This window comes from Lonchura striata, chromosome 5, assembly GCF_046129695.1.
Source record: "Lonchura striata isolate bLonStr1 chromosome 5, bLonStr1.mat, whole genome shotgun sequence".
NCBI lineage: Eukaryota > Metazoa > Chordata > Aves > Passeriformes > Estrildidae > Lonchura > Lonchura striata.
Genome location: NC_134607.1, coordinates 59,798,904 through 59,822,045, shown reverse-complemented (window position 1 = coordinate 59,822,045; position 23,142 = coordinate 59,798,904). Strand labels below are relative to the sequence as shown.

Genomic DNA, 23,142 nt, shown 5'->3' with positions numbered 1-23,142 from the left:
AAGCCTCCATAATTTTAGGTATTTTATTACATTAGGACATCAGAAGATCTGATTTTCTTCTGAAATCCCTTTCCATCTATTTACTGTTACACTCCAAAGGAGGTGATAAGCAGAGAGAAGCAAACCATTAATGCCAAATCAAAGTGACATGTGCCCAGCCAGACTTACTGTCCAGAGGCCACAGGGAAACATGTCTACTAAGGAACCAACAATGTTTAACTGACAGCAGATGTCAACTACAGGTCGCCTGCTCAGGGCAGGAAACAGTTCAGATGCTAATAAAGACAAGGACAAACTGTTCCCAACACCTGCAAGACAATATACTAAATACTGACAGTAAACATATTTAAGCCCTAGATGTCTTTCAAACCAGTATCTCATGTGAAAGTTTTGTATCTATATAAACCCCAGGTACTGGCTTTTGCTCTTTTTCAATTGTTGTTTTTACTGCAATATCACTGAAAGGATTCTCAGAAAGCCATTTCTGGCAAGCAAAACAGTTCACTTAAAATATTGACAATGGACAAAGATTGTCTTAAAATACCACCTATATAAAATACAGACACACATCTACCAACTCCCAACCACTAGTTCCACTTAAGGGTTTATAATATATACTTTCATAGCTAAAACCTTATACTTTCATAGTTAAAGAGGCAGCTGGAACAAAGTAAGAAACTCAAAAGGAAAACAAATAACATTATGATTTCTTGTAATTTTAAAAATTATTAAAATATGACTAGCCAAATAAGACAATCTCAAATGTATCACAGATTAAAATCAGTTTTCATTTAGGCAAAAGAGCCCCAGCACATTGTAAAACAGTTGTAGTATTAGATCAAGGAATGTAAGCAATACCTTGAAAGAGGGTAATTTTGAATCACCAGATACTTAACAAAAATCTTGAAACCCAAGAGCAAATATAATTCCAGAAAATTTTCTAGGTATATGAATGCATGTGTATACATATGCATGTATTTTTAAGAAACCTGCCTGCAGATTTTCAGCATATAGCAACACTCCAGAGCCATCCCTCATCTTAGTTCAGCTACCTTTGTTGTGTGCTTTGTCTTTTTCAGACTGCAAATGTATATTTGTACTGCAGTTTGCTGTTAGTGTATCCAGCACACAACTTAAAAGATGGTCTGATGCAACTGTCAGGATTTTGTGCTAGCTCTCTGCATCCTTAAGCTCCCACATCAACTCACACACTTCCACATCCATACTGCAGAACCTATCCTGTCTATAGCATCCTGAGGAGTCACTACAGTAAAAATAACATTTTCTCCTCCTGACAGGTCAGCGTGGCTCTCTCAGCAGGTGACTGGCAGTAAGGAAGTAAAGTTCCAGTTCCATCAAACACAAAGATGGACATACTTCTCTTCTGGAGCCAGCACCTGACCTATGTGCCATATCAAGAATATAGTGTTTAGCAAGTGAGCAAGCTTCTATACATTTCAGGACAGGGACTCTTGTGGTATGATTGCTGCCATTTGTCTCTTGCAGAAGCAAGCAGTGACATTTTGGCAAGGGAAGTGGGGAAGAGAGGAAGGGTTTTCTTGTAATCAATAGACATCAGATGGAAACACATGGCTCAAGATGCTTTGCCTTTTTGTAGGTAGGACACTGATAAAAAAAGCTAAGAAAATGCCCTGAATAGTTTAGTGCTATTATGTGCATTATGAGGTTCTGAAGCTCTACATGTCATTTCTTCTGCAGCAAGCATAACTTCAGTAAGATGACAGTCCTAATCCACTTAAAATTTTGATACTGTGGCATGACAATGTAGAGAATGATTTTTTTTCAACAAGTATATTTTGCTTTCCTGTAGAAAGCAAATGAGAACTAAGAACTTCGGTGCTCTTAACTTCCAGCCTGAGTAACAGCCATGAGGAAAAGTATCTCACAGGAAGATGAAGCCTTGAACTTTCTACAGTACCACCGAGGTCCCATACATTTTAAAGATCTTTATCCAACAGCAAGAGTAATATAGATCTGCCTAATACACAGCCTGGCAAACCACTGCCTGGGCTGGAGACATCCAGCCAGCAGAGTAACTTTATCTATTTCCCCCAATTTTTAATTAATCTATCCCTCCTGCAGGGTTTCAAGTCTCCTTCTAGAATTCTTGCTTTCATATTAGAAAATACCCTTTTTAATGCCTTGTATCAAAGCAAGTATCATCTTTTGTTGTCATATTTGCCACAGTCTCAAATACAATTTACCTGAATGCAGGTATGGATTAAATGATGCTGGAAAGGTTAAGCAGACCAATCATCTGATTGATCTTAGCACAGCTTTTAATATTCTGCAGCCTTACAGGAGATCCTGACCTAATCCAACATTTGTTGGGTAACAGGATATACCTATTGAGGAAACCATGACAAGGTCCAAACATTCAGTCCAGCTCACTCTACAAGAAATATTAAAGGTGACTCCAAATGTAAACTTCTAAATATTTTGTAATTCCTCAGCCAAAAACTGGTGGATCAGATATCCATCAAGCTGTGCAACGTTGTCACAGGCAACAACAAAGAACTGAGGAAGACCCAGATTTCCTGAACTTTAGAATCTCCTCATGGTATCACTACAAGGTAGCACAGGATATGTGTGACCCTGTACATTCCCAACCAGAAAAAGCCTACATGATGCTTCAAAGTTCACATGGCTCTACAATAGAACACACACTAAGACATATTTGGAGCAAACTTCATTGTCCAATTCACAGTTTGTTTTAGTCCTTCCAACTGCAGCAAAATCAACAACGAAGTCTATTCCACTGTACTGAAATTCTTTAGTTTCTGGCTGTGTAAGCCCCAAATCCCGATAAAATTCAATAATGCCTATTTTCTTTTTTAGAACACCAATTCACACTTTCTTTTTTTACAATTTTTAGAGGCAGCAATACTGGTAAGGGGATGAGGGCAAAGAATTTATAAACTTAAGATGCAGCACATTTGCTCTTCACTTATTTTGTACTTTGTGCTTACAACTGATGTTGGGAAAACCTCTAAAAGCAAGTTAGGTGCTTCCTTTAACCCCACAGACACAACTTTTCCCATCTAAGGTATCTACTTTATATCAGCACTAATTTTTATTGCTGTCAGAATAACCAAGAAAAAAATGTGACACTTTTGCTCATACTGGTGATGATTTTACAAAAAAAGAGGTGAATTAAATTATACAAATACTAGTATCTTTCAAACAACTCCTATTGTCTCTTTTGCAAAACTAGGATAAAATGAGTTCTTATACAATTCATTAGAAATTAGAGAACCTTTTACTCTACCACAAAGATTGACCTGCTATGTTCTCGTAAATCCACAGCCAAGAAGGCAGCACCAGGGAAAACCTGCTGACAACGATTGTTTTGCTTTGCAAACAAAGTTGAAGAAGGCATTTGAGTCTAGCTGTCAATTACCTGACCTGAAGGCACAAACTATCTGCAATGCTACTGAAAAGGCCAACAATTACATTGGTAAATGATTAAGTTATGCTTAGAATTAATGACTGGAGGGATATCAGTGGTTTTGATTACCAGAAAAACACAAAACGAGCTTGGAAAGCATTACTTCCTCTTTTACCTGCTGTCAAAGGACAGTCCCTTCTCACTCACCACATCAGAAGGCTTCTTTTTGGTTTTATCACCACATCTTTCACATGAACCTATCTTTTTAACAAAAGCAGCAGTAACAATGTATGAAATTTTAGGGAGTTAGAACAAAAATCTTCCTTATGATCTGTACTGGCTTTCTATGTTAAAATAGGCCATAGAATTTAATCATACTATTTTAGTCTCAAACCCAAGCCTTCTGGATGGCTAAAGCACTGTATGCTTCCAAGTGAAGGACCAGGGCCTTATGTGAGTATTTTGTGCAACAGTCTACTACACCCCTTGGTAAGCTGTTTCTATTTAATTGTATCATTAGAAAACTGCATCTTATTTCTAGTCTGAACCAATCTAGCTTCAGCTTTCAGCCATGAGAATCCCCTTAATCTACCTGACAAAGAACCATCTAACTGTCAGATACCTTTGCCCTAAGTACTTAGAGACTTATCAGGTAGCCTCTACTGTCTGCTGATAAACTAAATAGATTGAGCTTCTTAAATCTTCCATTCTAAAGCTGATTATCCAGGCCTTGAATTAATGTATCTTTTTTTCTGAACTCCTTCCACTTTTTTCAACACCAGATGTGGACATGTGAACTGGGATATAACACTTCAGTAAAGGTGTATAAAATGCAGCAGTATTCACCTCCCCCTACTCTCCCAGTCATGCACTTTCAGCCTCCTTCAAGACCACTCTGCAAAAGGAGCAACACTTCAATTAATCAACAGTCAAAAGCAATTCTTCCATCTCTGCTTACATTCTACCTAGTTCTTCCAAATACAAAAAATTCAGAATGGACCATGACCAAGTTTACATGTTTATTATAAATAAAAATATATGTATTTTATACCCAAATTGCATAAGGGGCAAGAATGATGAAATGTATAAATTCAGTGCCTGTATTTTACAAGAGAAAAACTGCAGAGAGAAAGATTACACTGCAATCATGTAATAGTTACCCAGCTTAAAGCTCCTTCTTTAAACTACTATTTAATTCAATAAACTCAACATTCCCAGCCTATTCTGCAATATGGAATTCTGATGCTCACTTATATATTCACCTCTTGAGGTGCTGGGTGGTCACAGCAGGTTTTATTCTCAGCAAAATCTGGTGGGCACAATGAAAATCTGCTTCAGGCTAAAGCCAGTGTTCTTCCAGACAAAAAGCAGAGCTGCAGGCTAGTCATGGAGGATTTGCTAATGTTATAAATCTATCCATGTAGTGAAAATTACTTGCCAGTTATAATCTTCAATTATTACTGTATCACCAGCTAGTTCCCCTTCCTATCCTGGATGAAAAAGAAACACGAGTAAAATCATGAAGTATCTAGGATGACCATTTTCACAACACAACAAAAAGAAAACTGCCCCAAAAATCCAATTAGAGATTATAAGATCATATCCTAGCATATCTGGTAAAATCCATGGTCCTCACTGGTAGAGCGGGTGCAGAAAAGGTGATATTAATGTTTGCACAGCAAAGGAGAAGGAATCTAGCTTTTGGAGCAGCAGCACCAAATTCTGCCTTTAAGTAATTTAAAAATTATTGAAAAGCACCATACTAGAATATGTGGTGACTTGCTAAAATATAGTGAATTACTATGGGTTTTTGTTGCAATAAGAACTGACCCATTCTTCTAAGTGTGGCTTGGGTAACTGTTCTTTGAGAGAAATATAATCCCCAGCAATGTATTTTGAAGCATGTCAGTCCTTACTTTAATGTAAGTAAATGTAATATAAGTAACATTTGGTAAGTAAGTAATGTAAGCAAAATTTGGTGCCAATGGCAGCATCAACTTTTGAAAAACAGTAAACAGAGTGCTAGTCAATAAAGGCTTCCACAACCTGTCATAGGGAAAGGTAATGTGCTCTAGTATTTTGCTTTTTCTTTTTCCCCCCCCATAAATAAATACATTCTATGTACCTGTATTTTCTTTGTAATCTAGAAATAAGGCAATTTCCCTTTCCTTTTGAAATTGTTACACAATAACTTACTTCAGTGAGGACTGGATTATACCCTATCAGTACAGAGTAGGCTTTCAGTGTACTTTCAGTTAATTCCAGTGCAGGTATGATTAGTCTTTCAGCAGCAGCAGCCATGTTTGCTCATCCTCTTTCAGTGACAAAAAATTTGTACACATAGGTGGTAGGACACCTTGGGCCTCTTTACAGGGAGAGGTGATCTACAAACATCAGTAATCAACGTGTTTCTTCTTGTGACTTCTTCCCATCCACTCACTCCCTCTGCCTTTCCTCACATTGATCTGAATCCTTCCTCTGGATATATCCACATTGTCCTGATTATTACTCAAAGCAGCTTCCATATAATGATTTTGAACACAGGGAAAGTCTCTCTCATAACCTCACACTACTAAAATGAGCAAGCTCTTAAAAGCACTTGTTCTGTGTACCATTTTCATAGCACACTATGCTTGCACATGGTATGTCAGAAAGCTGCCATGGAAAGCCCACATTCAAAGGGTTCTCCTAAAACAAAAAAATCTAAACTTCAGTGAAATTTGGACACAACAGGCTCATTCTAATGTTGATAGTTGATAAGAAGAGTCAAAACTATTTAGAATTTTGCATGCCACTTACCTTCCAAGCCTGTAATATACAAACAGGCAGAAAAGAACTAATACAGCAGAAAGAGTGTAAAAGAATGACAAATGTTTTTGAATACACAATGTGTTAGTTTCTCTTCACTTTTTGCCTAATAGAAAAACTGGGGCACTATTCAAGATAACAGATGAGGCTGAAGCCTAATAATAAAGGCAATGTTTAAGTATTTGGAGAATGGAGGTCATGTTTAGGGAACAGAGTTAAGAAAGATTAAGATTTATCTTTCAATATTTATGTTATTTTTGCAGTCTGGCAATTACAATCAGTTTTGCTTTCCAGCTCCGAGACAGTAAGACAATATTAGTAAAACAGGGAGAGTTTATTTTTACAAATGAACTGCTTTCACTAGAAATCTGTTCTGTATGCTACTTTCCTGTGCTATACTATCAGCTTTGATGCCTCCTTCCTCCACATCAACTAATTATTCTCTACCTCCTTCAAATTCCTCCTTAAAATAGCTTACTGCATTAAATTTTTCAACATTCATAGACTGATTTTTGTCTTCACAACATACACTACTTACGGTTTTGTCTGAAACATATTGGAAGCTCTCAGAAATACCAACCATATCATGCTGTTTCAAAGCTAACACGTATATATGTTACATCATTTGAACACATATATGATACATCTCTTTAGAGCTTCTCCAAATACATACTTAATTACAAGGAATTAAAAAAAACTCAAAACAAATGAAAAGCCTACAAGAACTCCCACAGAGGATACACTTTTACTTTCCAGGAAAGCGATAAAAGTTTACAATACCTTTGATTTGCCAAGGAGCTTGGAAAACAAACAGTCAGAATAGAGACAGGTATCTCAAAAAGCTGGAAACAATAACAAATGCCACAAAATAAAACTCATAGCATTCTCTCCTTGAGCAATGCAGTCAAGAATAATTTTTCTTGATGAGCAAGAAATCCAAAAATATGTAAAGCTGCATTACCTCTTTCAAAATTTAAATACCTAAAAGGCTTGGTAATGTTCACACCCAGTGTGTTGTGAGTTATGAGAGAAGCTTAAGAAAACTTACACCAAGCACAGAATGTTCGAAGACTCTATTAAAAGCACTATACACACAGCTCACCATAATTTCAAGAGCTGAAACATTTTTTCTCCCATTTCTCCTCATGTTTTTCCACTGCCATGCATCCCATTTCTTAATATATTTGCCCAAGGTTCTTCAAGTCTTCTAAAAAGCCAAAAATATAGCAAAAGCATGAGTACAATCAGAACCAAAAAACTTCATGATAGCGCACACAAAAAAAAAACCACCTGAGAGACCCTGAAGAGAAAATTTGAAGACTTTTTTTTCCCCTGTTTTCTCAGCACCTGTGCATGGTGACTTGTATAAGCTGCTGGGATGACTGAACACTGATAATATACAGGGACATGCAGAAAGTTGCTTGGGAAAGGCAGGCAAGGTAATGAATAAAGCCTTCCAAGCCAAAGAATCAGCTCAATGCTCCGCGCATGAAGGAACAAATCTCTCCCACAGCGTTTTCCTCTTCTTTAAATAGTTGTTTAGATCTACTAAAGAGATGTGAAAACCTGAGATTAACTTTTAAGACACTGAATGACATGAATGACAGCCATTTCATCTAACCCCTCTAAAATTACTGTCCTGCTTTCTCAGAGAAAAAAAAATGTGCTGGATCATAAAGCATGCCTGCCTGTAGCATGTAGACAGGAACAAGCTGCTTTGCCCTGCAAGACAAGCAAAAGCCATACAACCATGGTGACTGCAGCACCGCGCCCAAGCTCTCACGATACACCCTGAGCAGTACGACATTACCCGGGGCCCAGTCCACGATAATGCAATCCCGTGGCCTTGTCTCAGCTCTGGAAGCAGGAAGCACAAGTCAGTTTCAGTATGTGACAGATCATGTAGACATAAGACTACTTATGATGCACTGCAGGAAGGAACAGAACTACAACTTTCATGTCCATCATGCTATGTGATAGATATGACCACACACTCTTTTCTCTCCTTGAAGAGCTTTTTTTTTTTGTGATAGTTTGTGCTCTGCTTGCTAATACTAGGTCCAATTTCACCAATCCTGAACTCACGCTTGTCTTAAACATCCATTTTCTTTGCTATATTCGTGCCTGTCCTAGAATTTGCAGTGGAAAAGAGAACCAGTCTGAAAATGAGGTTATCGCACATTTTCTCTCTCTCTCCTGCTGCTTACTAATCTGTGCCATTCCTCCAGTTGAGTTGAACCCACACCTGCAATTTCAGCCTTTTTTCTTCCTACTTTTGACTCACTCCTCAAACCTTTTCTTTTGTATCTATTTCTTTCTCAGCAATAGAATGCAAATATTTATTCCAAGAGAAAGAGAAAAAACATAATAACCATTTCACATTCCCCCTTCCCACTCTCTTTCTCTCCCTTATAGCTCTCCCTTCTTCCTCATACAATAGATGTAAAACACATCTGTTCCACTCTCTCCTTGGCTCACACTCATCAGCCCATACCTCACATCAGCCCTTCTCCTCCCGCTCTGATAGACCAGCAGAACAATCACTCATTCCTGTGTTTGGAAAACTACTTCTGACTCCTTGATTCTCTAACTACATTACTCTCCCTGTCCTTCTTTCACATCTAAGATTATTATGCTCTGTTTGATAACAAATTACACTTTTGTCTCTAACTTTAGTGTAAGTTTCCTTCAATACAGTGAAACTATTCTCACTAAAATGTCTAAAAACTATTCTCACTAAAATGTCTAAAAACCTTTCGTTAATCACAAATTAATCATTTCTATCACCCATAATCCTTGTGTGTTCTTCATAAAAATTAAATGCCTTTCTCCTTTTGAAGCTCTGTTTATGACTTCCATTACTCTCCCCTCTCCTACTGACCATCCTTCCTGTACCAATCACTTCAGAGAGTATTGCCAGGCTCTTTATTCTTACATTGTCTTCTAGCAGGTCTCCACTGAGCTGTATCTTTTGCTGCTACTCTTATGTCTGAGAATTTTACATTCAGTTCCTGAAAACAGTCTCAAATACAGTAGATTTACATCTAAACAAAAAATCTCATTCTATCTGACACCTCTTGCCACTGATTTAGCTTCAGCTCAATACAACCAGAACAGAATTTAGATCTCACCACTCTTACCCTCTTTTCTCTACCTCCTCTCTTGATCACCCTGGACAGCATAATCAACTTGTCCATCATTCAGATATAAAATCCTGTGATAAACTACTATGTCATCTTTGCCAGTAGCTTCTCTCTTAAACTGTTCATTCAGGTTACATCCATATTTGAATGATTCTTCCTGGGCATCCCTAGGACAAAGTCTGATGTTTACAGCAGAACTAAAGGTTTGTCTAAACTAAAGGTTTGTCTGAGGCTTCACCTCACATTAGTTATATTTTCTTATTTTTCATGTTGACAAACATTATCTTGCTTGTTCACACTGTTCCAAAAGTTCCTTTTTCTATATTGTCATACTGCTTTACTCTCTGCATCCTTCTATGCACAATCCTCCATTCCAAATTTAAATATTTCCAGGCTCTTCTGTCTTATGTACACTAAACTGTCCACATCCTACTTGCTGTCACACCATTTGCTCACATTTCTAGTTGGTTCACGATGTCAGTATCCATTTACAAAGCTTTCAACAACCAGCCTGTATTTTCACTCAGGCCATTTCCACACCTGAATAAGGATAGCTTGTAAGCTCTTGCAAAATTACTTCATTGCCATCCAAATATCACCATAAAGTTTTCCTTGCTATGGTTCCAAGGAAGTCACTTTAATTTAGGCTAAAGTCAACCATCTATCGCATTGAGCAACTAAGTGCTTTTGTTTGTCAGTATTAAAACTCCGGCTTCGTCATACATTCAAAAATTAGTTCTCTGCAGCACAATTTCACAACATACAAGCACACACCCTTCCTCCCTTTACTGGCACCCCGCAGAGTAGCATCTAGTGCCTGATGGGGCTGCTAGGCATTAGGATCATGCAAATAATAATACTGCCTCCCTAGTCATTGCAGTAACAGATCAATTACTCGTATTCTTCCAGATCATTGTCCACTGACTATCTCCATTATCAGACCCAAACAAATAAGGTTTTGGCTCTGTCAGTGTTTGCTGTGGTGGCATGGGTCCAACAAACTTTTCAGCTGTAAATCATCGTATCATCCTGTCTCAGTAAGACATAACTAAGAGCAGCTTAAAAAAAGAAACTGAATATGCTATCACATGATAATCTACCTAATCTAGACAATGACAAGTGACCACCCTGAAAGTCATCTGAGGACAGGATACTTATCAGAGATTAAAAAGTGAACACACATAATGCTTTACATTTCTTTAAATCTCAGCTTCCATTCTGAGAATTTCAACTCAAAATGATGACAAGCTCACGTTACCTTATTCTGTTACTGGACATGTCCAGTCCCATCCTCCTTTGTCTTGCTAACAAAGAAAATTTTGATCCAGCAAACTTCTCAACAACTACTGATACATTAGCAGTGTTCAATCAAAATATACCTGCCAATTCCAAAACTGTGCCTGACCACTATGCCTAGTCCCCTGCAGTAGGAAAAGGAAGAGAAAGAATGACTGGACAGAAAACATAAAACACTGTATAACAGAAACAAATATAAACAAAATAAAGAACATAAAGAAGATCACACAATCCAACCCCATGAACTCTTGCCCTTTGCCAGTCATTCTTATGTCTTGATACTACTTCATCAGTCACTCTTCAGTCTCTTCTGCTGAACACCTGCTCCCAGGGAACGGAAAGGGAAGTCAGCCTAACCCCCTGTGTACCATGCACAGCTCTGTCACAATACAACAGCTTCCGTTTTACAGATGGTTCAGGAGGGGCCTGTGGACTAAGTGAAACTGCACTAGACAGATACTGGAACCAGCAGTTGTGCAGAACCTGGAACTTCTGTCAGCAAGTTCTTTGCTACTTCTGGTTGATGCTCTTTCTGATCTGGAAAACTCCCCTTCTTTTTTTGCCAAACAGTACACACTTTGTAAATACACAAAGACAGAAATCAAGAAGCTGGAAGACCAAATAATTGTAAATTATAATTACTGTTAAGAAAACAGAGAGACAGGAATAGTCTCGGGCTTAAGCACTGTATTATTAATACAACTTAGTAAAATACAAAATGAAATTACTGAATAATAAGCAAAACATTCAGAAATAAGGAAGACATTTCTCTAAGTACAAGACCAAGAGCAATCAGAAAGCTCACTTCCCCAGCAATATCACTGGCTTTCAGGCACAACCTTTAATAAGCCATACAAACAGCTATGACAAAACCAGTCCCTTAAAATCAGCCATAGAATGGGACACAGAAGAGAAAAAGAGAGAAATTATTCATGCCATAGTTGGTTTTCCTCTGTTCCAGATCAGTTTCAAGTAGCTGTGCTGGATTCTTCCTTCAATTTGAGTCAGCTTAGTCAGCTGCATAGCACTGCGATAAAAAACTGGGCCATTTTTACTCTCATGGCATCTACCCTTCTCATCCAGCAAGAGAACCATCAAAGATTTCTTACTATAGACTTGCTAATAGACCTCTGTCAAACACCCTTACTATGTCACGACAGCATTTGCCAAGGGGTTTTTTTGCATTTTAAATACTTAAGAACACTAAATTCACCTGGCATCCTGCACCATTAACTCTTCAATCAGCTTTTTCGAAGACAAGCTGAAGAACTTCTGCACCAAGTTGAACTTGGAAGACAGAAAGATCCAGTAATTTAATCCATGCCCATACAAACCAAATACCTTTCTTGCTAGTTATTCCAAAATCACTCTAAATAATAAACTTATATTGGAGTTAACTCTTCAATAAACACTCATAGTAACAATTCTATTTTTACTGAAGGTGATCTTTCTTAGTAATGCATTCAGTGACTACCAGAAACTTCCACTCTGACTATCAGAAACTTACACTTTCTGCCTACAGGGCTCCTGTGATTCACAACTTCAAAAGTAATTTGAAATGTTTTCCATAGGATTGTCCACTGCTTTCATCTCATTCATACACCTCAGCCTTGGTTAAATGGCTAGTATTTTTTTTGCCCAAAGGTAAAATAGAACCTGACAATGTCCCTATATTTAATTAACTAGAAAAAAAGGCCTATTTCAAAGAAATTACTCCATTTCACAGTGGAAATGGTTCAGCTCTTGTGTAGTCTCTTTTTAACACACAGAAATCTATATTTCATCTATTATAAACTATTAACTACATATAGAGGCAGATCAAAAAGAAGACACACGTGTTTTTATATCTAAATCAAAATTAGATACACAAAGGCATTTACTTTCTGTAGTGACAACAGGGCTTGGGGTACCCTCTAGTAAACACATAAATTTCCCTCTTTCTCAAGTCTGGTTATAAATTACAACTACTAGAAGGAATGTCAGAGACAGATCCTTAGTGACAGTGCTGTCAGTTGACAGGGAATCACACATGGTTTCCCCACACATAATCAAAAAAAGGTACCTTAAACAACAGGAGATCTAACCTCTTCAGAACAACTGTTGCACAAATAATGCACTTCATCAAGATATGTGCACCTAAATACACCAGATTTTCTAATGAAGTCATTTACAGTACACAGTTTTAGATACATATTCAAAAACATCAAAATCTTGATTCAAAACACAGATCTCTCTGATCAGAGAGCCTTACCATTACTCCACTCCTTTTATCCAGTGTGTGGGATGAAGAACTAAAGGACAGGTTTCAGAAAATAACTATGTAACTATGAAGATAAACTACAATTCTGACTAAATTTTCTGAGCTATCATACATAATGTTTCATTCTTCCTCTGTCATCATTCCTTGAAACACATTAAATGAGGTGACAGCCATAACCAGGAGACACGCCACCCCCTTGCAGAAGCTGTCCATATAAGAAAAAATAAAAACACCAGAGCCAGATATCATATATAGAACTGATCAGTCACATATACACCAGAATTCAATTCCACTGTCATTTCTCATCCTAAACAAAGACCCCATGCAGACCTCTGCTCACTGTTCTTATTCCCAATACAAGGAATGGTAAGAAAAACTTTCTTATCATTGGCAGGCCACAGTTTTGTGCCCTGCCAATTCTCAGCTCTTTCATTCATCAAGCACCACAGAATATTACATCTGCTTAAGAATCGGTATCTCTGGAAGACTATTTTAGCTTCCAGAGAAGAGACAGAAAATTATACAACATTCAACCCTCTCTTTTGCCCACTGCAGAACCAAAACCAACCCCAAATCACCAACTGTGGTGGTATAAATTCAAGAACCTCACTTCCTTCTTTTGGAGTATGTATTTACAACCTTGTTATAAATTTCTTTCCCTCTCAGCCTTTCTAACATTCTCTACTACCACAAAAAGGTGGAAGATGAAGGCAGTAAGTAAACCAAGAATGTTTTTATTCTCTTTTGTTTAGCATGTTTTTAAAGGAGACAAATAGCACCACAGGCAAATCACTAATAAACAAAAAATAAATAATAAATAAAAGTTAGCTCCAATCTCTATGATTACATTAACCAGCTGGTTTTGTCTTCTCTTCTTTCACAATCTCCCCATAATAATTTTTGCTCTTTTCCTCTTGCTTTTCTAATGAAGCCATTTACAGTACATATAAAGTAGAATGTTGTATGTCACATCCTTTTTCCCCTACAGAAGTGTTCCCTACCACCACCTCACCTCCTTAACTTCTTATTTTTCCAAGAAGAACAGTGAAATCATCAAGATATTTTTCTGAAGAATTAAAAAGATAATGAAAGCAAGACTAATCACTATCCCTTTAATTTTGTTCTTATGTTGCTAAAGGATTTATCAAAAAAACTTTCCATCAGATATTTGTGTGGGAAGTCAAAATAGGAAAAAATATACCGTAAACAATTATCCAATAGATTTAAAACTCCATTTTGTACGTGTGATCATAAAGTAAAACAGTCAAGTTTGGGGTGGAACAATAAAAATCTCCTAACATAAAATCAGAAAAGCAATTAGAATTTTTTTACATAACATTCTTAATGTCAAACAATAATGAATCACTATGATTAGTGAAAAGATCATGTAAGACAAAACACACACATCATCAGATTGAAACTTCAATAATACAAACCCACTGAAGTGGGAAACTGAAGTTGACTATGACACCAAGTACCCAGACACAGACCTAAATCCCATAGGTCATATTTAACTCTGCTGTAATTCACAGAGATTCAAAGGATAGCTTTTGCTCCTTTACAGCCTGTGTCTACCTACAAACACTCATAGCAAGCAATGCCTGCACATTACTAAACCAATTATTAATACAGGTTCTGTACGCAAAACCAAAAAAAAATCCCATTCTTCTATTATTTTCTCAGATATTGTAGAAAGTAAAACACAAGCCTCCAAAATTAATCTATAATCATCTACAGGTTGTGGCTCATAATAACAGAACACTGCACCTGCCTCAGGCACACAGTAACTGCGATGTTTTACAGAACACAAACTCTCAAATACAGACTTCTTTTACTATGCCTGCTATCTGGAAGAAAATCTTAAATTCTTCAAATATGCCATTCAACCTTTTAAAATTCAACATAAATTCTAAATGCTGCTCTAATTCTGATAACCTCTCTTTTAGCTAAGCTGGTTGCTTGGTAGTGATTTGCCAGATAAGTTACACAATACTGTTTCTGTTTCCTGATTAGATAAGCAGATAAGTTTTGGGGTTTCTTTCTGGCACAAACATTTATGTATACAATTTCTCATTTTCTGTGAACACTTGGAACTTTGTAATCCCCTCTCTATAAATCCACATGCAGTGAAAGTCAACCATGGACAGAATGCATTTGCTATAGGAAAACTCAGAGTAAGTGTCAGCAAGCAAAAAGCAATTCCGTCTAGAAAACTGAACAAATGTTCAGGAAACTTCTCTCCCTGTATGCTGCCTACATACACGCTGCAGAGTAAAGGAAAGCAGTGAGCAATACTTCTGTGTCTTTACTTTTACCCCTAAGAAGGGGCACAGGGGGCACATGGAGTGCATGTCTTGCATTACAGAAATGAACAGCACAGTCAGACTGTGAGCCCTCTGTCCAGGGATGCAAGTAGCAATCCCTTGGGCAGGCAGAGACTTGGCAGGCAGTGTCCCTGCCCCCCACCTCCAGGAAATGCTGCCTCCCACGTCCCCTCCTGGGCCAAAGCGAGGAAGAAGAGCAGCCCACCACTCTAAACACACGTGGTACACAACCAGGAAAGAAGCAGCGAAGCAGGGATCAAGCCAACTGGAAGCACTTTTTGCCACCTAACTCCATTGTTTTTCTACAAAACCAAAGTAAAACACCTTGTCATGGTCTGAAAACCAACATATTCCCATCTTAGCTTCCACCATGCTCTGCATACAGTTTCACTCGTCTTAGTTTCTTGCTAAACTGCTTACAAAGGAATGGCTGCATAATCCTGGTCACATCAACTAAAGAAGATGAAGTGCAGACAAATATGAGAAGTAAGTGCAGAGAGATCAGGTTTTATACTATCTTTATCAAATGGGACAGTAATTTTTGATACTTAAAATCCTGTCCGTCTGTTGCCCCTGGTTACTTGACACAAGTAGGTTACAGGTACCATTTGATTTTTCTAAGACACCACTTAAAATCTCCTGGCACCACATATGCCATTAAAAAGGTCTACTCAAGTTGGTAAGATTGTAAAAAAAAAAGGAGTAGGGTTTTGTTTTCAGACCTATCCTAGCCACATCTATGAACAAAGCAGGCAAAAAAATTCAACGTGTCACACAACATGCAAGCAAGTTCAGAATAAAAGCACAAGCATTTCTGTAATTACATGAGAAATGTTTCCTGCAGACCAATCTAACTCTTGAAATTTTCCCTCACCTTTACTAATAAGGACTGTGGGGCCTAAGAAAGATTTACAGTGGGTGTTCAGACACACAGATGGGTGTGGTGAAAACAGACTGCCTAAGTGACTATAGTAAAAATATTTCGATACATACTAATTTATTCAAACTTCATGGAAGTTCTAAGTGATCTAACACAAGTTACTACTTGAAAGCAGTAACATCCCTAAGGCTTTTTATTTTCTAAATATAACAGTCAATTTTGGGATTTTTTTACACAGTATTATGACATAAGTACTATAAAAGCCAGTAAGTGCTTCACACCTGTCATGATCATAATGTCAGCAATGACATATGCTTTGTTTGGAAGTAGTTTTTCTGGATAGTGAGTTTAAATAGAGCTTCTTTGATGGAGTCTCTGACCCCCCAAAAACCAAACAAGACTAGAACTGAATTTAAACTGAATCTTTCTAGGAAACAATTTGCATATTATGTAGAACTAAGAAGCAGAGATGCTTCAATCTTTATGTCCCATGCTTATAAAAGGAATTTGTGTTCAAGGACTTCTGAGCACAAAATGCTTTATCTCAACAAATTAAGCTCCTTATGAAGGCACGGCTGAAGTAGCAAAATTTTTGCTCAATTATTTCTGAATCAACATTACTGATAGATGTACAGAGCCTTGAACCTTTTACCTATAAATAACTACATGAAAATCCCAGTTCTGCTGCTAACTTATCTTTGGGCTGACAAAATACAGAGGTTCAGGCATATAAGAATCAAGATAGGAACACAATCAAGCTTGGCTTCTCTGTACAGGTCTTTCAAAAAGAAGTTTTATGGTATTTTAAATAACTTTAATGCATATGCCATGCAATTTTATAGTTAATCACACAACTCTAGTTTACTCATTAATTCATTCTTTTTTCAAGATCTTGTTTAGAAAACATAAGATTCCTTTGAGCTGCCAAGATGCTCAAAATCGATCGCACGTGTAATGACAACTGTAATGTAATGAGAAACTTAACATCATTTCAGAATGTATTTTGTGACATTACAGGTAATAGCGGGATTCCTCTCAGCAGAGTAAGTCGCACCAAAGTTTCACTATGATGGGATCGTTCATTATGAACCGACTTCCCAAGACAGAGAGATTGTGTATGAAAAGCACTTTCTTAACGAAACAGAAACAAACACAAACTACTTGAAAAATCATCCTGTACTATTTCACTAGTTGCACTAGGTGTTACCTCAACATGATGTTAATGACACACATCACAAACAAAATGTTTCTCCTCTTGCAGCTGACAGAGTTGTGACAGGCCGGGCATATTGGCAAATACCGCTAAGCTGGAGTCTGCCTGTTCACACTGACGGTACCAGAAGAACTTATGGCCCAAATGACTAATTTTATTTGTTTTTGCATAATATGCATGGGTTTAGCGCAACCTAAAATAATATTTGATGCGGGCTGCTCAGGTGACTGTAGGTGACACACAGCAGTGCAAACAAAAAAACAAAATGTGATTTGAGCTAAAGTGAATGGACTCAAAGATTGTAACAAACCCTTTCTGACTGCAAGGGAAAACACCTCCACTAAGTTGCCAATAAAAATATAACGTTTAAAGTTTATATGCTTATCTTCACACGAGCAACTGGAATGTTGCACCAAGGGACAGGGTCCACAGAATAATCCAATATGGCCACTGATGTGTAGCTGTCTTATGCCTCAAAATTGTCTTATCTTTTACCATGTCTGTCAGTTGCACGTATACACCTGTTATCACCTTACTTCAAAAGAAGTTGACACAGTGACAGTCATCTGCATGTATCCAACCCTGAAACGTTCTTTATGGCAGAGAAATACATATGCTATCAGACCACCCTGTCAAGGCCAAACCACAGTCATTCACAACCACCAGGAGACAGACAGGTAGAGAGGTGTGCCAGCACTATCCACTTACCTTCTTTATTAAGCCTCATAACCTCCCTGCTTTTTCCACCCTCCTTTCCAGTCTCTTCCAGATCTACACCTGCAGAAGAGAAGCAGAGTCAGGAAGCGCCGAGGGCCCTAAGGTGTGCATTTATTGTTTGGCGAGGGGAGGAGGAGAGGTGAGGAGGTGAGCAGTGTTTCTATTTGCAACAGCAAAAGCACAATGGTCGGAGCATCTGCCAGGGAGCGGAACCGCCGGGCCCCCCGCGGCAGCACCCTCGCCCCCGCCTCCCCGCCCGCGGCATCCTCCGGCCCCTCCGCGCATCCTCCCCCTCGCCCCCTTCCCCCACCGCGGCGCCGGCCCAGCGCCGCGGGGCAGCGGCACGGCAGGCGCGGCGCGGCGTGCGCCTCCCGCACACATGGCACGGGGGCTCGGCCGAGCGTCAGCTGAGCGCCCGGGGGGGCGGCACCTCCCGGCCCCGGCGGGAGGAGGGAGGGGAGCGGAGGGGGGGCGGCCCGGCCGGACCCCGGCCCCGCTCCGGGGGCAGCGGCGTGCGGAGCCGGACCGCGGCCGGTCCCTGCCCTTACTGTGCGGGGGGGCGGCGCCGTGCGCGTGCGGGGGGGCGGCCTCCCGCACCCAGGCGGCCCAGGGCTGGCCCAGGAACGCCTCGGGACTGGGCACGGGCCGCTCCAGGGCCGCCATGGCGCCGCGCCTGCTCCTGCCTCCTTGTTGCTTTTCCCGTTTCCTTCGGCGGCGGCGGCGGCGAGCGAGCGAGCGAGACACGGGATTCGAGAACGCCGCACGTCATCCTCGGGACGTTCCGCCGCCCACACGGGGGTAGTGTCAGCCCCTGCTCCCTATCAGATCGGGCTCCCCGCCGCACAGCGCGCATGCCCGCGTCCCCCGCGCCTGCGCCCCGCGCCGCCGGCGGCGGGCCCGCGCCCGCCCCGAGGGGCTCCGGACCCGCGCCGCGCCGCGCTCCGGCACCGGCCCGGCCCGCCCGGCGGAGCGCCGCGGGCCCGCCGAGCCCCGCCGGGAGGGCGCAGCCGCCGGCCGCGCGCGCCTCGGGGCTGCGCGCCCCGCAGCGCCCGCAGTAAGTGCCTGGGACGGGCTCTCGGTGGCTGCGGCGCGGCCCCTCCGCGCTCCAGCGCGGCCGCTGCACCCGGAGCGCGGGGCTGGGGCTCCCCCGCTCCCCTACTGCCAGCTGCGCTCCTGTGGATCGCCTATAGCCACAGCCACAGCCATTTTGTTGTCCAGATATTGCCTGATCTGTAGTAGGCTTCGTCTGCTTGCAAATGGGATTTTTCTCGTTTTGGTGTTCTAGGCTACGGTACAGCAGCTCTGAACTCGCAGGTCCGGCTACTCTCAAACAATACCGAGGTTTTCATCTCGCTCTACATAATCTATGGGACGTAAATGCTTTTCATTTAGGATAGTGTCACTTTTGCTTATTTCACCACTGAGGTAAGAATAGAAAATAACCGTTAATATTTTCATACTCAGTATACCTGCTCTAGATTAGGAGTTTCAGCATAAGCCTGTTGCTTCAGCTTATACCTCTTAAGACAAATATAAACGCTCCCAGTGAAGGACTTGGTTTCATTTGAGCAGCCTCACATATCCCTCATGTAGTGTATTTCATACGGCTCTGCAACACCATTAGCAGTGGTGATGACTGAAGTGAATGGTTCAACAGACACTTCTCACATGGTGATATGAGTTTTGCGTGATCCCATCCTTGTCCTGCATCTTTTCCCAGACACTCGTTCACTTTTTGCTGGTTCAAACCATTTTGAGGCAATACTGAAGCAGTACATGGAATTAATGTGGACTCAAAAAAAATCAACAAAACAAAACCAAAACCAGACAAACATAAAACCTACCGAATCATTTCAGGCCTGCTCAAAAGTTGGAGCTGTGGCCAGAGGGGCAGGACAGGAGCTGCTGAAGTCAGCACTGCTGCCTGTCATAAAGTATATGGTGCTGCACTCCAGAATGGATTTAAATAAATTTCCCACAACTTCATTAAGACTAAGCTCTTTACAGTGCTGAAATGGATAAAGATTTGGGGCAAGGGACAAACACTCTTTGCCTTATGTACACTGTCAACACACTCCACCTCTTCCAAAATAGCTGGAATATACAAGTCCCATCCCTAATACCCGGAGGTGAGCCTCAAAGCTTTCATTCTGTATAGCCTACTAAGAGTGCCTCCAGTCAAGTAAACATTAGCTACAGGAAACTTCAGTACCATTATCAAAGAAGCAGAAATCTCACCAAAATACCCTTCAAATAAAACCAGGCAATCACAGCAGTCTTCTTGGCAGCTATCATGAAGCAGGCATAGGATGCATGACCTTTCGTAGGCTACATAGGGAATTTCCAGAAGCATGAAGGGTAGTTGTGATGTAATACAAAGCCCTGGGAAGATATATTTAGGACTATTATGTGCAGTTCTATCCCACCAATTTAAATTAATCTTCCTAAAAAAAAAAAAAAAAAAAAAAAAAAAAAAAAAAAAGAAGTGTGGACAGGGTTATGAGAAAGATCCGAGGAATTAAGATTCTGTCATTTGAGGAGAGTTTTACTTAGTCTAACAAAATTCAGCTGGTAGTGAATATGTGTGATGTTTTTAATTATAAGAACACATAATTCCTTTCACATCAATGAGGAAGAAAAAAAGAATAGACATAAATTGCTTATGTTGAGATTGAAAAGTTTGCCCACTATACTGAAAAACTCTTTGGTCAGGAATAGCAAGATGGAATTTGTAGAAGGAATGATAAATAACATGAACTTAAAAATCAACCATGTTTGACACTTGTGTTCAAATTCACTGCAAGATAATTGAGCAAATGTCTCGACAGTGGCTAAATAGTTTCATAATTAGAGAATTTAAACTACACAGCTTATACCATAACGCTGGTGTCATTACCCTAGATGTGGATCTGGAGAGAAGATACAAAAGAAAGGCATGTGAGCGCCCAGGAAATCCCCATCGATGAAAACCAACATTAGATTTCAAGGAAGTATGGATGGCCAAGTATCCAGCTAATATTAAACACTACCACAGGATGCACAACTAGTAAAGCAATTCCTACCTATACAACTGAGGAAAAAGGGGAGGGGTAAAGTATTTAATACAAGCTGCCTCCAACCAAGCAAAAAAAAAAAAATTTGAAGAAACTTTCCAGCTTTAACACATGGCACTGATCTACATGCTGCCTACCATGACACACTACAGATAGTCTAGGTTCTTAACAGAAACAGACCATATGAAGGAAAATTAGCATAAAATCAAAGATTCAAGATGTACCAATTCCTTCCTAAAAAGAAACAATCCAGTGACTTACAGTTTAAGAGAAACTTTTCCAAAGCCCTCCCCAAGGAATTTCTCCTCCCTACCATATGTATTCAAGACCAACATTATCGTTAAGCAAATGGTTCCACAATCAGGATCATAGGATCATTTAGGTTGCGAAAGACCTTTAAGATTGAGTCCAATCATTAACACTAATTTCATCACTGAAACATGTCCATAACTGGCACATCTACACATATGCCCATCTTTCCTGTGATGAGCATCTTTTGTTTAAAGAGTGTGAGTTCTGCTTTGATTACATCTATGCTGCCTCTATGATCTGCACCAAGAAATAACACCATCCCTAAGCAAACCAGCCTTCCGTTTGTCTCCATTGTCTCGTAGGGTGCAAGTCCTGAAGCTGCAGAAGAGTATCCTCACTTCTGCACCAGGACTTCTCCCCAAGACCTCTTATTTCACTCCACATTGGTGCCTAATAAACTAGTTTATGTTCTATGGACAGCTGTGATTGTGCTCCATCTTATAGCAAAATAGAAAGAGAGCTGATCCGACATCCTATAAGTTTTCCCATTGTTAAGAATATATGTAATGCTATTTTGTGAATGTGAACTCAAGCTGCAGCTTTACTGTAGACAGACCATGCAGATGGTTTCTTCTTCCCTTCTCCTGGCATCTGCTTCCACAAGATTCAAAAATTCTTAGAAAGACAAACCTATTTAAGACTTTCATTCCTCTTTCAGATTTGTTTTTATTAATCAGTCGGGCCAAAATTCAGGGGTGGAGAGGGAAAAAAATGAGGGAAAGTCACAAACATGGTCACAAAATTTGTTCCTTAGGAAATCAGTAAAAAAAACACTGCATGTGAAAGTGCAGATTAAACAGCCTCTGTTTTTTTTTCCACCTGCTCACCAATACAGAAGTTTAATTCTTCTATGACCTTGAACAAGTCACTCTGCCACAGAAAAATAATTAAGTCAGCCAGGAAAGGTCCTTCTCTCCCTTCCTGGTCCCTGAGGATTCTTTAATTTCAGTTGCCAAGCAGAAGCTTCCTTTTTATATGTGATTTTTCAGAATTCAAGGTAATGCAGCCTTGATTTTTGTTGCAGCTTCTAAATACTAGAGTGATCCAATCATAACATGGTATTTAAAAAGTAACTATAAGCAAATTATGGCCTTTAATTAATAAATGGCAAAATACAGATAAAACCTCAACTCTAACCTTTTTATCCTTATATCATTGGTCTTTTACTAAGATGATCTCCAAATGCAAGCTTTTTTACAAGTAACCAAATGTTCCTACACCTATTTATTCTAATTATATTTAAAGGCTTGGGCTTTGTAAAAACACAGTAAAAGTTATGACATTAGAAGAGATCCAAAGCTGCATATCGATATTTGGCTTATTTGGAGACCAATCCAATATTTTTATATAATTTTCAGGATCTGAATGTGAAGACATGACAAACTAAAACAGAAATCCTCACATGTGGCTATCAGGAGCATCATATGTAGTCACCATGTACAAATATAAAATGACATGATTTAACTTCAGCTGTACTGTCATACACTGAGAAAACACTATGAGAGTGCTGAGAATGCATGTGTAGTCACAACAACAACAAAATCAGGTATACCTGGCAATACGTGCACCAGATGGCTTTAAACTAGCTACAAAAGTATTATAAAAAACCAGCTGTATAAGGCCTCAATATCATAACAAGATTATAAACATCTGATGCTTGTAACAAAGTCATGATTTAAGCAGTATGGCAGGAGATTCATAAATACTTCCCAGGATCCTGTTGTGCA

The 23,142-nt window shown here is 39.6% G+C and overlaps 2 protein-coding genes across 4 annotated transcripts in view; one reads left to right on the top strand and one right to left on the bottom strand.

Moving 5' to 3' along the window:
* Positions 1-18,872, bottom strand: part of ATXN7L1 (ataxin 7 like 1) — a 111,527-nt gene extending 92,655 nt beyond the window's left edge. For 2 of the 3 annotated variants that reach the window (XM_021534671.3, XM_021534674.3), the window contains exons 1-2: positions 18,599-18,872; positions 18,042-18,110 (exon numbers count right to left, since the gene is read on the bottom strand). In XM_021534671.3, the coding sequence (XP_021390346.1) occupies positions 18,042-18,110; positions 18,599-18,713 (184 nt within the window). In that variant the 5' untranslated portion in view covers positions 18,714-18,872. The remainder of the gene's footprint in view (positions 1-18,041; positions 18,111-18,598) is intronic. The other variant, XM_021534672.3, reaches the window with a different exon arrangement.
* A 210-nt stretch (positions 18,873-19,082) lies between these two features.
* CDHR3 (cadherin related family member 3) overlaps positions 19,083-23,142 on the top strand; it is a 49,334-nt gene continuing 45,274 nt past the window's right edge. Inside the window, exons 1-2 of the mRNA XM_021534702.2 lie at positions 19,083-19,104; positions 19,336-19,475. The gene's annotated coding sequence lies outside the window, so the exon portion shown is untranslated. The remainder of the gene's footprint in view (positions 19,105-19,335; positions 19,476-23,142) is intronic.